Here is a 16522-nt window from a genome sequence, read left to right on the forward strand (position 1 = left end):
AGAATGTTCTCTTTCTTGACTGTATGATTACACACGTTTTCACTTTGTGACAATGAGCAGTTTGTACGCTTACGATTTCTGTACTTTTCTATACATGTGTATTACTTCCATAAAAAGTTTACTTAAAAAAAGATTTGCAATCTCAGATTAATTCTATTCAATTTAATTCTATTCTCTTGTTCAAATCTCAAAATTTTATCTCTACTAAGTGATCTATTCAAAAATAATGTGGTCTTTCTTTTACATGTCTAAGATATCTTGTACTTTGAAACCTAGATTTCTAGTTAATATAGTGATTCATTTTTTCATTCAAAAGCTTAATTTGCTCTTGCTTTTTTTTTCTTATTTATATAATCTGAGATCAATATTTATAGTGCAGTCACTCAGTGGGAAGTTAATCTAAATCTACAATCTACAATGATAAGTAAAAGAAACCCATCATAGTCAATGCCTGTGTTAATGTCCAAGGTAGAGAAATAACTTTTCATTCTAAAGAATTATCTGTGAAACTGATAGTGTGATGGACATGGTGAAAATTTCAATAATCTATAATCACCAAAATATTAATATAGTTCAGAGAAAAATATCTCAGAGGAAATGTAAGACAGTTCATATTCCTGTTGACATTTGTCAAGAAATCAGAACAAGAATAAACATTTTAAGTCAATTCAGTCCCATGTTGAAACCACAATTTTAGAAATATTTATATAATAATGTTATATTTAGTGATATGTTCTATTTCAATAATACTATTAATCCTATAATTAGAGGTGGCAAAAATCAAGTATTTTTAACATAAAAGAAATCACCACATTTAATATGTAAAAAGCAAACAAAAATTACCAATTTGCAATACCATCTATCATGAAATCCAATCTAACATATATTTAGTGAATATCTACAATGATTATAAAAATTTGTTAAACAACAGTAAGAGGTAAAAACATGAATAAGACATGGTCTCAGTCCTCTATACAGAAAGAAAGATAATATTCAAATATTCTAATATGTGGAAATGTCAAAATTCTAATCTCAAGTAGCCCAACTCCAAAGTCTGAATCCTTAACTTTGTGGTAACCGCTACATAACTCCTTAACACAAGGGTTATAATACTTACAGGTGCCTGACAGTTTCAGCCCTGGCATTAGTCTAAAAGAAGGACACTATGTATATTTAGTAAAGTCTGCAGATCATTTTTGAAAATTTAAAAATGGGTCTCTGACATGCTGGAGAGTCGTGTCACTTTTACTGCCTCTAAATGAATATAGGAAGAAGCAAAGGGAAAAGGGAAATGATGATGATGAATGATATGAGGGAATGATATGATATGAATGGCATGAAGGGAAGGGAGAAAGGCTCCTAGTGTCTTTGATTCTGCTATTTGTTTCAGCCAGCTGAAAGATACTACCTAAGGTAGAACTCTGGGTTTTTTCCACCCAGTGAAGTTAAGAACCTTTTGACTGAAAATACCCAGACTCAGCTTGCCCATTTTAAGTTTTCCCCACAGATAAATTTATTGACTCTCCTTTGACAATGTGGGTAGCAAAAGCTTGAACCATAAAATCAACCCTACATAGTAATGTTTGTAGTACTGTTACTGAGCTAACTTACTACTCCCCCAATGGATTTTTTTTTAAGTTTCTAAAAAACAGTATTTCAAAGAGACACTTGGCTGATGATTAGACTACAGTTAATATTATGTAACCCAACAGAGACATGTCTGCCCATGCTGAAAGGCAATAAAGTCATAATTACTAATTACTTCAGTAAAATTACTAAATAATAATTATAAAGGAACCTATAAAGTGGCTCTAGGGACATCTCTACCTAAAATATAAAAGAATTACAACAAAAGGCCAAAATAAAAATAAGCTATGTATAAAAAGCAGAAAATACCTTACTGAAAAATCACTTAGATAAAAAGATAACATGATAATATATACTACAACCATTTGTATCCTAAGGAATTGTACTCAAATAAAATTTTCATTGAATTGTCAATGATGCAACACTTAATTGGCATATAAGTATTTATAAAATTATAAAGTATGTTTACGTGACACCTTAAATATTTTGTCTCCATCTGCTGGAAAATAACAGCACTATCCTCAGGCCAATACATATTTTATTAATGTTGGCAAAGGAAAATTTTCTGATGATATGAAACCACATTTTTAATGTGTATACATTATTTTAGTAAAATTTCACAGTTAATGCTTTTTCCATTTTGTTATAGTGTAAGAAACCAAAAGCATTTTATATCCTCGGAGAAGCGTACTATTAACCCATCCAAACTAGAAACTCAAATATGAAAATATTATTAAGTATAAAAATATATATTTAATCAACTTGCTCCTAAATATATCATAATTAAAAGAATATTCCCAAGTACTAATAATTTGAATATGGTCTCAAAAGTTCACAAAAATTTTATCAATGCTCTGTCATATGTAAACTAAAACTAGTAATAATCCATAGATGCTCATAATATGAAAGCACACAAATTTCACATCAAATAGTCAATGAAATCACTGCTTTATGAATACACAGACACAGATAATTCAGGTCTTGATCAAAATTAAAGCATCAAGCAGAATAATTTAAATAATCAGTAGAAAAACTTCCATTTAATACATCCCATAATCTGATTTGGTTTATTATGCTTTGGGGAATTCATAATAGATCTTACCAATTTACCAACAAACTCAGGTCACTCCTTTAGGAATTAAAAGTTCTGAGAAATTCCTGTGTGCCTACAACCAAAATATAGGCATACCTTTAGTAACTGATGACATATTACAATCTTCTGGTGGAAGACCTGTCCCACCATCCTTCCAGTATGGATTCAATTCTCTTTCCAACAGTCTGGACTATAACAAAGCATTTCAAAGGTCAGAATTTAAAAATAATGCCACTACAAAAAAATAATAATAAATTAAAAATCTGAAACCCACTTAACAGTTGTAACCTTGGACAAATCAAATCATTAAAAGCACTGTTAAGATACACTCTTCTATAACTTGGAGGAAATAATGCCTAAATTCACTCAATGCTTTTATTGAAAGTCTATCATGTCTCAAAACTGTGCTATATGCAGGAGATCTACAGTCAATATGCATGGCTCAGCCCTTGCTAGCTTATGCTCTAACTGAGGGATACGGACAATTAGCAACTAAGTGCTCTGAAGATGGAAGTACAAGTGCCAAAGCCGCACACAGAATTCAAACCCCTCTCACAGTGAAGGAACGAAGACGACTTCCTAGAAGAAGTAATATGTTCACTATGAGACCTAAGAATGAACAGGAATTAACAAATTTTTGTTTGTTTGTTTGTTGGTAGGGTTGGATAGGGATGTTCCAGGTAGAAGGAATAACAGCATGTTAATAAAACCTCAGAGGAAAAAGAAAGCACAGAACTTTCGGGGAACCTAAAGTACTTCAGTCTGGCTAGAACTCAGAAGTGTGAGTAGTGATCAAGGTTAGGTCGCAGAATAATCAGGATGTAGGCCACGTAAGCCATTTTAAATTGCTTAGGGGCAACTGTGAGTCATGAAAGTAGTTAGACTTGTTTTACACAAATATCAAACTGGTTTCAGTGTGGAGGAAGACTGCAGAAGGACAAGAATTAAGGGTGGGAATCCAGTTGGAATATTGTGACAGAAGTCCATATAAGAGGTAATAGTAGCCTAACTGCAATTCAAGTAACCCGGGCTATCAATGAATAAGACAGGCATGGTCCTTGCCATCAAAGAAATTACAGTCAAATGAAAGGGTAAAGACAATTAAGCAGTATCACCATAGATAAGTGCTATGAAAGTAAAGGATGCTATATATATACCAGAACCACAAAAAATCGAAATTAGGAAGTCAGAAAATGCTTCCTGGAAGAACTAGTCATGACTGTAGTATGGAGAGAAACAGAAAGAGTTAAATGTTAGGAACTTCAGTTTCCAGTAATATGGACCAACCACACCACTGAAAACAAAAATGTTGGATAAAATTTTTTTAAAACAATCTTTCTAAATTCATCAATGAGCTGACAAGAGAGTAAAGGAGTTTCAGAGTACAAACACAAGTTAAAAAAGCATTAGCCCAGAGTGAGACGCAAAACCCTAAGAATTTTCTTTCTTAGGGTTGTTTGTATCAAAAAAAGATTGTCACCTCCCTTTTTAGTTCACTACAAAATCTCACCATACTTATAATCAAGGAAATTCTTCCAATTGTCACTTAAAGAAATAAATATCAGATACTTAGCCGGAAAAAAATAAAGTCAGGATTACAGAGTAAGACAAATGACAACCAGCTAGGTAAAGTGTGTGATACTCTCTGAAAACATATAAAAGACAAAGGATTGAATATATGAAGAATTTCTACAAATAAATAAGGAAAAGATAAATGACACCAGTAGAAAATAGGCAAAGAACAGAAACAAGCAGTTCACACTACAGGAAATCTGAATGACCAAAACACACGAAAAGATGCTCTCTTAGTATTCAGATGAATGCATATTAAACCAATGAAATATCATTTCTCATCCAAGAATTAACCTGGCAAAAAGTTAAAAGTTTGAAAATACAGTATTAAGTTATGGTAAAGAAACACTGCTGGGACAGTATAAATTGTTATAATCTCTTTGCAAATATTTGTAAAAGAAGACAGGTATATACCCTATAACTTAGCAATTCCACTTCTAGTTATGTATTCTAGTGATAACTTAGCATTCCACTTCTAGTGTCTCATATGTTCATGGGAAAAAACATATATGGTCTTTCATGGTAGCACTGTTTGTATAGTGAAAAAAAGTAAACAATTTATAAATGTCTATAAATAGTGGAATGAAAATTTATAGGATAGCATAGTTAGCTAATGGAAGACTACAGAACAATTGAAATGAATGAACTAGAAATAAATATGTATCAACATGAATCAATTCAAAAACATATTCAGGCCTTCTAGTAAGGAGGGCTTATTAAGGTCCACTTCACATCTCTACACAGAACAAATAGGAAAAAGAAAAAAAATTATATATATATATATATATATATAAACATACTTGAGTTCAACACAAGATAAACATCATGAGAACCAGAACAAAACAGGAATGCAAAGCAGTAAGCAGCACCGAAGCCACAGCTCTACTAAGCTCAATTGTTTAAGCAGGAAGTAACAGTTCTGAGTGCAACTGGTATAAGATAATAAATACTGAAAGTACTCTAGTTGAGAAAGGGAAATGGAGCTAGTCCCTTCACTTGAAGCCAAGCACTTGAGTAAGGAGGTCTTCTGCTTATGAAAGGAGGTTGAAAAAATCTGGCATACACCTCTATTAGGTAAAGACTGGGTCTATAAATAAGTGCTACTATTCTGTAGCATATAACACAATACAAGCCTAAAAAGACAAGAAAATACAGACACAGCCTCAAGCACTGGCTTTCAAACTTTTGTTTTCACCTTGACCCAGAAAAAGAGACAGACTAAAACAAAAGTTTTAGGATACAAACTGTATCTTTATTACATGTAATACATGCTGATATTGTATTTATTTTAAATGCTGATTAAAACAAATTAATTTCATAACCAACATTTTGAAGAATACTAGCCTAGAACACTGTGCCAGTTTGGATTACTATGTCCCCCAAAATGCCATGTTCTTTGATGTAATCTTGTGGGGGCAGATGTATTAGTACCGATTAGGCTGGTACCTATTGATTCGGTGTTCCCGTGGAGATGTGACTCAATCTACTATGGGCGAGACCTTTCATTGGATAATTTCCATGGAGGTACTGCCCCACCCATTCAGGGTGGGTCTTAATTGGATCACTGGAGTACTTTAAAAAGAGCCACACAGCCCAGATACTGGAGCAGCTGCAGCTAAGAGAGGACAAAATGCCCCAAGAGCAACACTTTGGAGAACGCAACCTGGGAGCTAGCAGTTGCCAGCAACGTGCCTTCCCAGCTAACAGAAGTTTTCTGGATGCCAATGGCTTTTCTCCAGTGAAGGTAACCTTTGTTGATGCCTTACCTTGGATACTTTATGGCCTAAGACTGTAACTTAATAACCAAATAAACCCCCTTTGTAAAAGCCAATCCATTTCTGGTGTTTTGCAAAAGGGCAGCATTAGCAAACCGGAACAAACATTAAAAAAAAAAAAAAATGATATCCCCAGTATCACGAAGAGATAGAAAATCAACATGCTTCATACAAAGGCTTCAGCAAAGGACCATTATTCTAGACTTCTTCCCATTCATCTTACCCTCACTGCCATTATACAAATTAACATTTTGTTTTAAGAGGAGGGTCATTTTTTCCTCATTAAGAAATTAAATATTTATCATTTCTTAAGAATACGATGATGTGCAGAGACCACCACACACAAACTGATATGTAGGTGTTTGGAAATAGGCTAATTTCACCCCATAATCTATAGTCTAGATGGTTTACTTCTGCATACACCAATCTGAATTCTCACCTAACTGAAATTACAAATTACTACAGGTTATCAAACTTCAGACCCAAACCCAAGGATTTACAGAGTACCATGGTAAAATAAAATTGATGGCGGATCTTTCATGAACTAAAACAAATATACAGCACTATTACAAGGAGTAAATAATAAGAGAGGCACATGGAGGGAAAATGTACCTATAGCAAACTATGCACTATAGTTAACAGTAATAATTTAATATTCTTTCATCAACAGTTACAAATGTACTGCACCAATACTACGGGTCAATAATAGGGGAGGAGGATATAGGGTACGGGAGCATTAGGGTTTTCTTTTTTATCTTCATTTCTTTTCTGGAGTAATGAAAATGTTCTAAAATTGATCATGGTGATGTATGCACAACTATTTGATGAGACTGTAAGTCAGCGACTATATAATTCAAATGGTTTGTATGGTGTATGAATATATCTCAATAAAACTGCAATTAAAAATTGATGGGGAAAATAATAAATCTACAATTTCAAATATACAGGGAGTCAAAAGCACCTATTATGTGCAGAGTTCTAAAACTTGCAGCTAGGGAAGATACAAATATGAACAAAATAAAGTTTCTCAAAAAATTTATAATCTCATAAAAGAGATATGACAAGACCAGCAAATTATAGTACTTTACAGAAAATTACAAGTACTATAACAAAGGATTAAATAAAGTTCTAAGGAAACATAAAGGAAAAAGAGATTTATTTCAGTTAAGGGAAATAGGAAGAGTTTCATAATATATATGAAATAGAGCTTGAAGGAGAAACAGGATGCAAACATACAGAGATGAAGGGAATTCAGTTAGAAACAGATGACCAAAAATTCAAAGACAGGAATTTACAGACAACTATGAGGGAAAGTGACTAAACTAGTTTGGTTGAGATACAAGTTACACAAGAGAAAGACATTTGCCATAAACACTAATCTAATGAGTTTGGACTTTATTTTGCAGGAAGCTGTTGGGGTCTCTAAAGAAAAACAAGAAATACAGCACTCTTCTTTTCAGTCCAGGCTCTAAACACATTAAGAAAAAAAAAGCATAGGAAATAGGAGACAAAAATTATCTTTATTACTGCTGAGGGCTAAACTGAAAAGAATTCAGGGAGAGCCAAATGAGCCTGTTAAGTGAACCCCACAATGAGACAGACTTTTCCAGTTGTAGAAAGCACTGGGCCAACCTCCACCTCTATCCCGTTCCCCGCCTGGTCTCTGTAGGCAGCAAGTTCACAGAGCAAGGAAGGCTAGGCTAAACTAAGCATGCCCAGTTTCTTCTTCCCAAATTTATCAATAGAAAATTTACTCCATATCCTCTGAGACAGAATGAGAAAAAAGGACCACATGAAATATCACTAGAAGAGCATCCTCCACCAGAAAGGAAGCATTAGGAATGGCAAAGGATTCCCCCTAACTTGAATCACTGAGGGCTTCTCAACAGAATAGTACCATGATCAAAGCTATAATTTGAAGAAATTAACCTAAATCAGTTGTGGGATGCTGAAAAACAAACTAAGAGATCACTGTAATTGCCCAGGCAAAAATAAATGAGGGCCTGAATGATAATACTATCTAACCTTAATGGCTTAATTCCAGGTGCACACTTATTAACTCAACCCAAATTAAAAGATGAGATAAACGATGCACAGACAAGGATACGTAACTAACAACTGGCATACAAATACAGAAATAGCAGTAGAAAAGGAAAAGAGGATACAGATGCAAAAGACAAGAATTACATATGTAAAAGAGCACAAGATCAATATAAGATGACTTAATTGAATCAGAAAAGTTTATATAAAAATTCATAAGAAAAGATTACATAAATACTGGTGATTAGAAAGTCTAAAATTCAAAGCAGGAAAATTGGTAAGAAAAGCAAGACAAAATTTTTAGTTTCTTAGGAAAAGGGAAAGTGGAATTATGTAACAATATTTCCAAGAAAAATGATCACCACTTCATTCTGTTAAAGAAAATCAAGAGTTTACTATGTCCTATTGTTTGATATGGAAATCAGGTTTGAATATGAGCAAAACATAAAACCACAATCCAGGGTTACCCTAACACAGCAGACCATTAGGCCCAAAGAGCAGAGACTGACTTCAGAGCACATATGTGAAAAGCAATAGGTAAAACCAACTCCCAGACATCAGAAAGCTCCCTTTCTTGCTCCACTAGCCACTGTTTATACCCCTATTGCTAGGTATACTTTCCTTTTCTTCTGTTAATACAATGAATTCCAACTCCTTCAGTTCTAATTCAAGGACAAAGATATTTTACAGAATTTAGGATGTTCCAAAAACTCCTGGCCTACAATGTTCCCATACGGATAGTTGCTTAATTATAAGCCAATACAATTTACCACACTCATGTTTTTCAAAATTAAAATCAGGGTAGGAAAAAAAACAACAACAAAACAGTATTGACCATAGAGTTCTTATGATCACTCTCCCATATTTTCCGTTTATTTGTCCTTCTATACTACATTTGGGGTAAATTCTTAAAAACTATTTTCTTGCTCACTAATTTTTTCTTCAGCTGCATTCAATGTGATGTTTAACCTATCTGTGAGTTTATAATTTCAGTTGTTTTATTTTTTATTTCTAGAGGTTCTAGTTGGCTCTTTCTCAAGTATGCCTTCTTAATCATCTTTTATTCCTTAGTCATATTTTCTATACCTGTCATTACTTTATGAAGTTATTAAATATTCTAAAAGATACACATTTCATGAATCTGATTCTGCTGTTTATATGACTACCATTCACAAATTACCTTTCTATTTTCATGTATTTTGTGATTTTAGATTGTGACCTCATATTCCTAGAACTTTATTTCTGGAGAACCACTGAAGTCTACATTGACACTATGATATCTAGAAAGGACTGGTGGTTACTTCTGCCAAGAGCTTCAAGGCACTACCAACTCAAGAATACTTTAAAATTAATTTTCATCTTGCAGATTTTCAAACCTCACAGGTAGCATGAATTCAAGCCATCAACATAAACCCCTATGAATCCAAGCTACTAACCACCATAGTGCCAACTTGTACTTACATATTCTCTAGGGAGATTTTCTTCCCTTCACCATACCAGGTACCTGACAAGACACACTAGGTTTCTTGCCATTCAAGTGGTTTTATTCCAACTTCATCCTCTTATTGAAGATATATCCCTTACATGGATTCAACACTCAGATTTTCACATCTCATGTAGGCTCTAGACTTTATCTTCCATCCCCAAGCATCCATTAAAATTGAAGTTCTAGATTATCACGATGTGTGATGCACCAGGAAAGCCACCAGTTTCAGCACTTCCTTACTTCTCTAGATTCAGACTTTTGACACATTTTTTGGCCTCAATTCTCCCCCCTACCTTTTCTTGTCAGCACCATGACAATAATAAACTATCAAATAAATATATTTATTTATTTGATATTTTATAAACATATTTCTTCTATATTTTATCCAGAATTTTTAGATTGTCTCAAAATGAAAGCATTTTTCAGGGTTTCTAATTCATCAGGTTAACAGAAATAGAAGTTAAGAGGATTCATTTTTAATTCAATGATTTTTACTTAAACTCAGTATTCACTCAACTACAAATACTCTAGATTTATAAATCTCAGTATACCTTTTAATGGACTTCCTACAGGAAAGTTATTTTAAAAGAACTTATGTCTCATTTCATTGTTGTTACTAATTTTACTAAACAATACAAAAGATAAAATAATATTTTATTAGTAAACCTGGGGTTTGTATAGATGTTCTTATCTGCTTATTAAAAGGCAACTTAGAAAGTTAAAGAGTTAAAGCATTTAAACATACCTGCTCAACTGCCTGGGTTTTCTCTTGCTCCATTTTCCTTAGAGTTTCTTTTTCAGCTTTGAGTGATGATAATGACACAGTTTTAACAGACATAAAATCAACAGTCATCCACTCATCCCTCTGTTAGAAAAAAATTCATTTCAATCTAAATTGATTAGAATTTAACAATAAACAATAATAAGAGCAGAAACTTCAGAGGAATAATATGGTAACTCACTATACTTTCTGCTCAATTTTTCTGTAAAACTAAAACTGCTCTAAAAAATAGTCTATTAATTAAAAAAAAAAAAAAAAATCCTACCGTTCAGAACTGTTGTAAGGAATAAATGACAACAGATATAAGGCATCCGGCACAGTGCTAGGCACATAACAGGCACTGAAACACTAGTTCTTTTCACCTTTCTTCCTTCATGTGTGGCTAACAGTGGATAAATTAATTCTTCCCTGGCCACACAAACTATTATCCCAGATGTGTGAACTATTCGACTATAAGTAAATTGTGGCATAAGGTAAAAGAGGAAAAAAAAAACTGCAACTGAACTCTACTTACTATAGACAGGTCACCTAGTAGTAACAGTACAAGGCTTTAAGTACAAAAGGGCAGGTGTACTTCTCTATCAACAACTGGAGGGAGGAAGTCCTCTAAGGAACCAGAATAGAGACAAGCACCTTCTCACAGCAAGAGAAAAAGAGGAGTTCAAAGGCTCAGTAAATAGCACTACTGCCACAAATTATTCATAAAAGTATATTGTTTTCAAAGTCTAATTTTTCTACTAAGGAAATTTATAATCATCTTTCCTTTTAGTATTCATCTACTTTTAGAAGTTCACACTTCTTTGTTTAAAATCAGGTGGCTTACCTGAATAACTTGGTGGTCATCTTCTTTTTCTGACTTTTCATCTTTCACTTTCCAGGCCTTTTCTTTGCTAGGAATCTGGGATGGAACAGCTTCAACCCACTCATCTTCAGAGCTCTAAGAATATTTAGCATATAAGTAAAATGCTTAAATTTGCATACTTTGATATAAAAATTCTGTGCTGTTAAGTAGTAGAAAATTCAGCTATCAAATTTTCTAGAGAAAATCCTTACACTATATTTCCCCTTTAAAAAATAACATTAAAAATTTGAAGAAAGAACAAGTAAGTCCACTATTTTGAATTAAGCTCACAAAATGCCAACCAAATCATTTGTTTGTTAGTAGTTTATTATCAAACCAAGGGAAACACAAAGATTAGAGCTGTCTGGTAGAGAGAACTCACTTCAACACAGAGCTACAGTTCATATTAACATCAAGCAGGCTGCATCTTTGCTTAAATAGAATAGGGGAAAAGACACCCAAGTAAATTAATATGCTGTTTGCCCCTAAGTCTCAAATTTAAGATTTCCCTAGATCTACAAATGCTGAGAGCTCAGCTGACAGCTAAGTTAGTAAGGCATTTTGCTGTGTTTAAATACCAGACTATTAAATCAACTTCTAAGAAGTATTTTGACAACATCCCCTATGAGTTCAGCATTAGGCCAGGTTTGGGGTTTTGCTTTCAAGAAATGTATCAATCAACTCTTCTATTACAAGTACTGTTTTAAGCACTTTCACATACGCTATAATACTGACTCCTTGAAACAATCCATAAAGTATTATTTTGGTTTTACAGATAAGAAAACATCCCCAAAATTAAATAACTTGCCAAAAGTTACATGGTATCCAAGTGGGGGAACCAGGATACAAATCCAAATCTGCCTGGCTCTTAAATCTATTCTCTGGAGCTGGACAACTTAAGAGTCAGAAATCACCTAGTACAAACCACTTGTTAATGCATAGTTGAGATCTTGAAGCCAAGGCAGGAAGAAGTGAGAGAACAGTAGGCTAACATGAGAACATGGGTTTCTTGAATGAGACCAGTATTCTTCCATTCCAACAAGTTCTTGAAAATTATCTTAATCTTTCTTTTACTAGAGAACACAAATATGTCTGTTAAAAGGTATTACCCACATAGAGTAAATATTTGTGTTCTGGCATTTCAACTGCCAACTGATTCAATACAGAGCAGATTTTGTTTAATCATTTATTTACCTTTGGCCTTGAATGGGATTTATAGTAACCTTAGAACTAGCTATTCATATTTATAGTTACCATTTTTTAAAAATAATTACTTAAGTATATTTCTGATCTACTCATGTTTATATCATCAAAGCAATTTAGAATGAACTAGTACCTACGTCTTGGTGTTAGCCACTAAAAAGGGCATTTATAATCTAAAACAACTAGCATTTTCTTTGGAGGAGTGCCACTTTGCTAAGATTTAAAAAAATTTTTCTGTCAGAGGCCTTCTAAAGCTACAGATTTTCTCTCTCCCACCAGATGTTGACTAACCATTTGAAATTCACTAATTAGAGTCATCAGTTGCTCCACCACCACAGCTACAAACAGTCTACAACCCTGGATAAATTCAATCATGATTTACTATTTCAGTTGAACCTCACACACTCAAATCCAACTAGCATTCCTCTTACTGGTCCTTGGTCAGTTCTCTCTCCCATTCTCTTCACTTCATCCCCTCTTTGGAAACATTTATCAGTTTTACATTTTTTGTACAACAATTTCATTATGTCTTACTCTCCCCCTAGACAATAAATTCCATGAGGTCAGGAACCACATCTGCTTTGCCTACTTTGTATCCCCAAGTACTTACCTTAATGCCTTAGCAGACAGTAAGTACTCAACATCTTCTTCAATACCCTCCTCATGGTTTCTACCAATTCTCACAAATCCTCAGCAAATAACTTCTACTCCTACCTCATCAGGAAAAATGAGGCCACCATAGCATCCAACTCACCCTCCTACAAACTTAATTATTTCCACTCTGGCTCCTGTCTACTGAAACTGCTCTAAAGGTCACCAATGGCTTCCACTTTGCCAAATTCAACACACTACATCTCTCTGCTGAATACAGTTTCTTAACTTCCATAGCATTCCCCAGTTCTCCTCACACTCTCTGTTTCTTCTCCATTTCCTTCTTGAACTCTTCCTCCTTTGCTCAAGCTCTTAAATATCCATGCTCAATGGGGCCCCATTTTTTGCTCACTACATTTTTAATCTCAAAACAGGTACTGTGTTAGTCTGAAGCTGTTATGTGCCCCAGAAAAGGCCATGTTCTTTTAATCCACTCCTATGGGTACAGACCTATTGCAAGTGGGACTTTTCAATTAGGTTATATCAATTGAGATGTGACCCACCCCATTCAAGGTAGGTCTTAATCCTTTTACTGGAGTCTTTTCTGAGAGGATAAAAGACACAAAAAGCCCAGAGAAGCTGAGATAAAATGATGGAGCCAAAGAAGCCAGAGGCTGAAAGCAACAAAAGCCAAGAGAGGAAGACCAGCATGCACTGGCCATGTGATTTCCATATGACAGAGATGTCCCAGACGCCAGCAGCCTTTCTTCAGAGACAATATCATCCTGTTGATGCCTTAATTTGGACATTTTCATGACCTTAGAACTGTAAATTTGTAAGCTCATAAATCCCCATTGTAAAAGCCAACCCATTTCTGGCATATTGCATTCCGGCAGCTTTAGCAACCCGAAACAAGGAACTTGCAGAAGACCTTCACCTTGGCCAACTTCCCAGTTGAAGATGGTAGTCATGGTTAGGTAATTTCTCTCATTATTTCCTCTATTTTCTGGGAGAAAATTATAATTAGGGCAAGTTCAAATTCTATCAGATGCTCTGTAGTGAAGCAAAACCTTGCAAATGCCTTTGTAGTACCAGCCCTAATTATTATTCTATTTGTCTTTCTGCCAGTTTTGTAATTTCCATCATATTTCCAAATAATTGCTTTTATCACCTAACTGGCAAAGAGTACTATGGCATACATGGCCATGAAATGACTTTCTCTAACTCATCTTTAATGTAGCTCAGAGGCCTTAACGTGGACATTTTCATGACCTTAGAATTGTAACTTGTAAGCTAACAAATCCCCATTGTTAAAAGCCAGTCCATTTCTGGTGTATTGCATTTCAGCAGCTTTAGCAAACAGATACATTAAACTAAAAGAGTAAAAAATGATTTACCATGAAAACAAAATAATAAGAGAGCTTTATTAATATCAGACAGAGTAGACATTCAGGACAAAGAGTATTACCAGAGATGAAGAGAAACATTTCCTAGTGATGAAAGAAGGGTCAATTAATCAGGGATATATAATAATCCTAAATATGTACCTAACAAAGCTTCAAAATACTTAAGGCAAAAACTGACAAAACCAAAAGGATAAATAGACAAATCCACAATTAAGAGCTAGACATTTTAAAATTGTTCTCTCAGTAACTGACAGAAGAAGTAAATAGAATATCACAATACAGAAGATTAACCACACCATCAACCAACTTTCCCTGACATTTACAGAGCACTAATTCTAACAGCATAAAACGCATTCACTTCAAATACACATGGAATTTTCACTATGACAGATCACAGGCCATGCCATAAGTCTCAATAATGATAAGAGCTGAAATTATTTATACAGAGTATGTTCTCTAACAATAAAAGAATAAAATTCAAAATCAATACAAAGAAACTGGTAAGATCAACAAGTATCAAGAAATTTAAAACTCACTCTTAATAGCCCATGAATAACAGAAAAAATAACAGGTAACTTAGGTAATATTTGCCAGGATGACAATGAAAATATAACACACCAAAATTAGTCAGATGGAGATACAACAGTGGTAAGATGAAAAGGCATAGCTGTAAATACTCAATAGAAAACAAGAAAGATTTAGAATCAATGACCTGTGCATCCAACTTAGAAAGCTAGAAAAAGAAAAGCAAATTAAATACAAAGTAATTATCAGGAAATAATGAAGCTAGCACAAATCAATGAAACAGAGGATAATCAATGAAACCAAAAGCCAATTCTTCGAAAAGATTAATAAATAATTAATCGACTAGAATGACCAAGCAAAGAGAAAATACAAATTGCCAAAATCAGGAATGAAAGAGAGGCTGTCATTTACAGACCCTACAGACACTGAAAGAACAAGAGATTATACAACTTTATGACAATAAATTCAACAATTCAGATGAAGTAAACAAATTCTTCGAAAAAAATTACCAAACTGACTAAAGAAGAAAAAAAACTAATAGAGGTGATTAAAAACAACCCCTCTAAGAAAACTCCAGGCCCAAATGGTTTCACTCATGAACTGTAACAAACATTTAAGGAAGAAATCTCACCAATCTTGCACAAACTCTATCAGAAAACAAAAAAGGAAGAAACACTTTCTAATTTATTTATGAGACTAGAATTATCGTTATACTAAAACCTATCAAAGATATTCCTCTTTCCCTAGAAACATTTTCTCAAAAAGATTACCAAGCAAACCTGACTCTTCTAGCTACCCCTTTGTCCTGTCAGTACAAACTTCTCTTTCATTCTTTAATCCACTTCAGTCTGGTGTGGGCACTGAGCATTCATTCAAACCATTCTCACTAAGGTATACTGTACAACTTATGTATGTATGTACAAATGCATATACTGTATGTTGCAACAGAAAGACGTACATATATTTCCAGGAAAGAACAAAGAAAAAGAATGGGACAATGTATTTTTAATATGGCGAAGAAAGTGCCCTTAACCAAATGACCTAAATGTTTAGTCTGCCTGGCAGAGCTATCCCCACAGGATAAGGATTCCTAACCTATGATCCCTTTATAAACCTCACTAAAATAAACAACTTTGCATGATTATGGCTTTTTGAAGAAAGGATCATTTTTATCAGATTCTCAATAGGTTCAGTAATTCAAACCCATTATTGGGGAAATAGTGCCTCTATCTTTTTTTTCACTTTAAGATCTTCTCCCTCCCTTCGTTCTGAGTTATAGCAAAACAAATTTTTCTATGTAATTTAAATATTCTTATCACTACAAAATATGCTGGCTAGCTAACCTACAAGTCTATCTAAATGTATTTCTCACTGCAAATTAATATACTGCACTCTCATATTAGACAGGTATTCAATAGCCAAGTACTATCTCAAGGTATACTGCCAAAAATTTAGTTTCTGAAACTACAGGAGAGGCCAGATTTTGGACTCAGTGATTCAACCAAGAGCATAACCCAGTTATCCCTAAACATCACCAGCCCATCACTCTCTAAGCACAAGACACACTTTTCTTCTTGAAAACATGCCTAAGGGATATGGCATGCTGTCCTTTCCCATATAAG

The 16522-nt window shown here is 34.0% G+C and overlaps 1 protein-coding gene across 2 annotated transcripts in view; it reads right to left on the bottom strand.

Moving 5' to 3' along the window:
* Positions 1-16522, bottom strand: part of CWF19L2 (CWF19 like cell cycle control factor 2) — a 174272-nt gene that overhangs the window by 116523 nt on the left and 41227 nt on the right. For both annotated transcript variants that reach the window (XM_037841310.1, XM_037841309.1), the window contains exons 4-6: positions 11158-11271; positions 10299-10418; positions 2777-2870 (exon numbers count right to left, since the gene is read on the bottom strand). In XM_037841310.1, coding sequence (XP_037697238.1) covers positions 2777-2870; positions 10299-10418; positions 11158-11271 — 328 coding nt within the window. The remainder of the gene's footprint in view (positions 1-2776; positions 2871-10298; positions 10419-11157; positions 11272-16522) is intronic.

This window comes from Choloepus didactylus, chromosome 6 (assembly GCF_015220235.1).
Source record: "Choloepus didactylus isolate mChoDid1 chromosome 6, mChoDid1.pri, whole genome shotgun sequence".
NCBI classification, from domain to species: domain Eukaryota; kingdom Metazoa; phylum Chordata; class Mammalia; order Pilosa; family Megalonychidae; genus Choloepus; species Choloepus didactylus.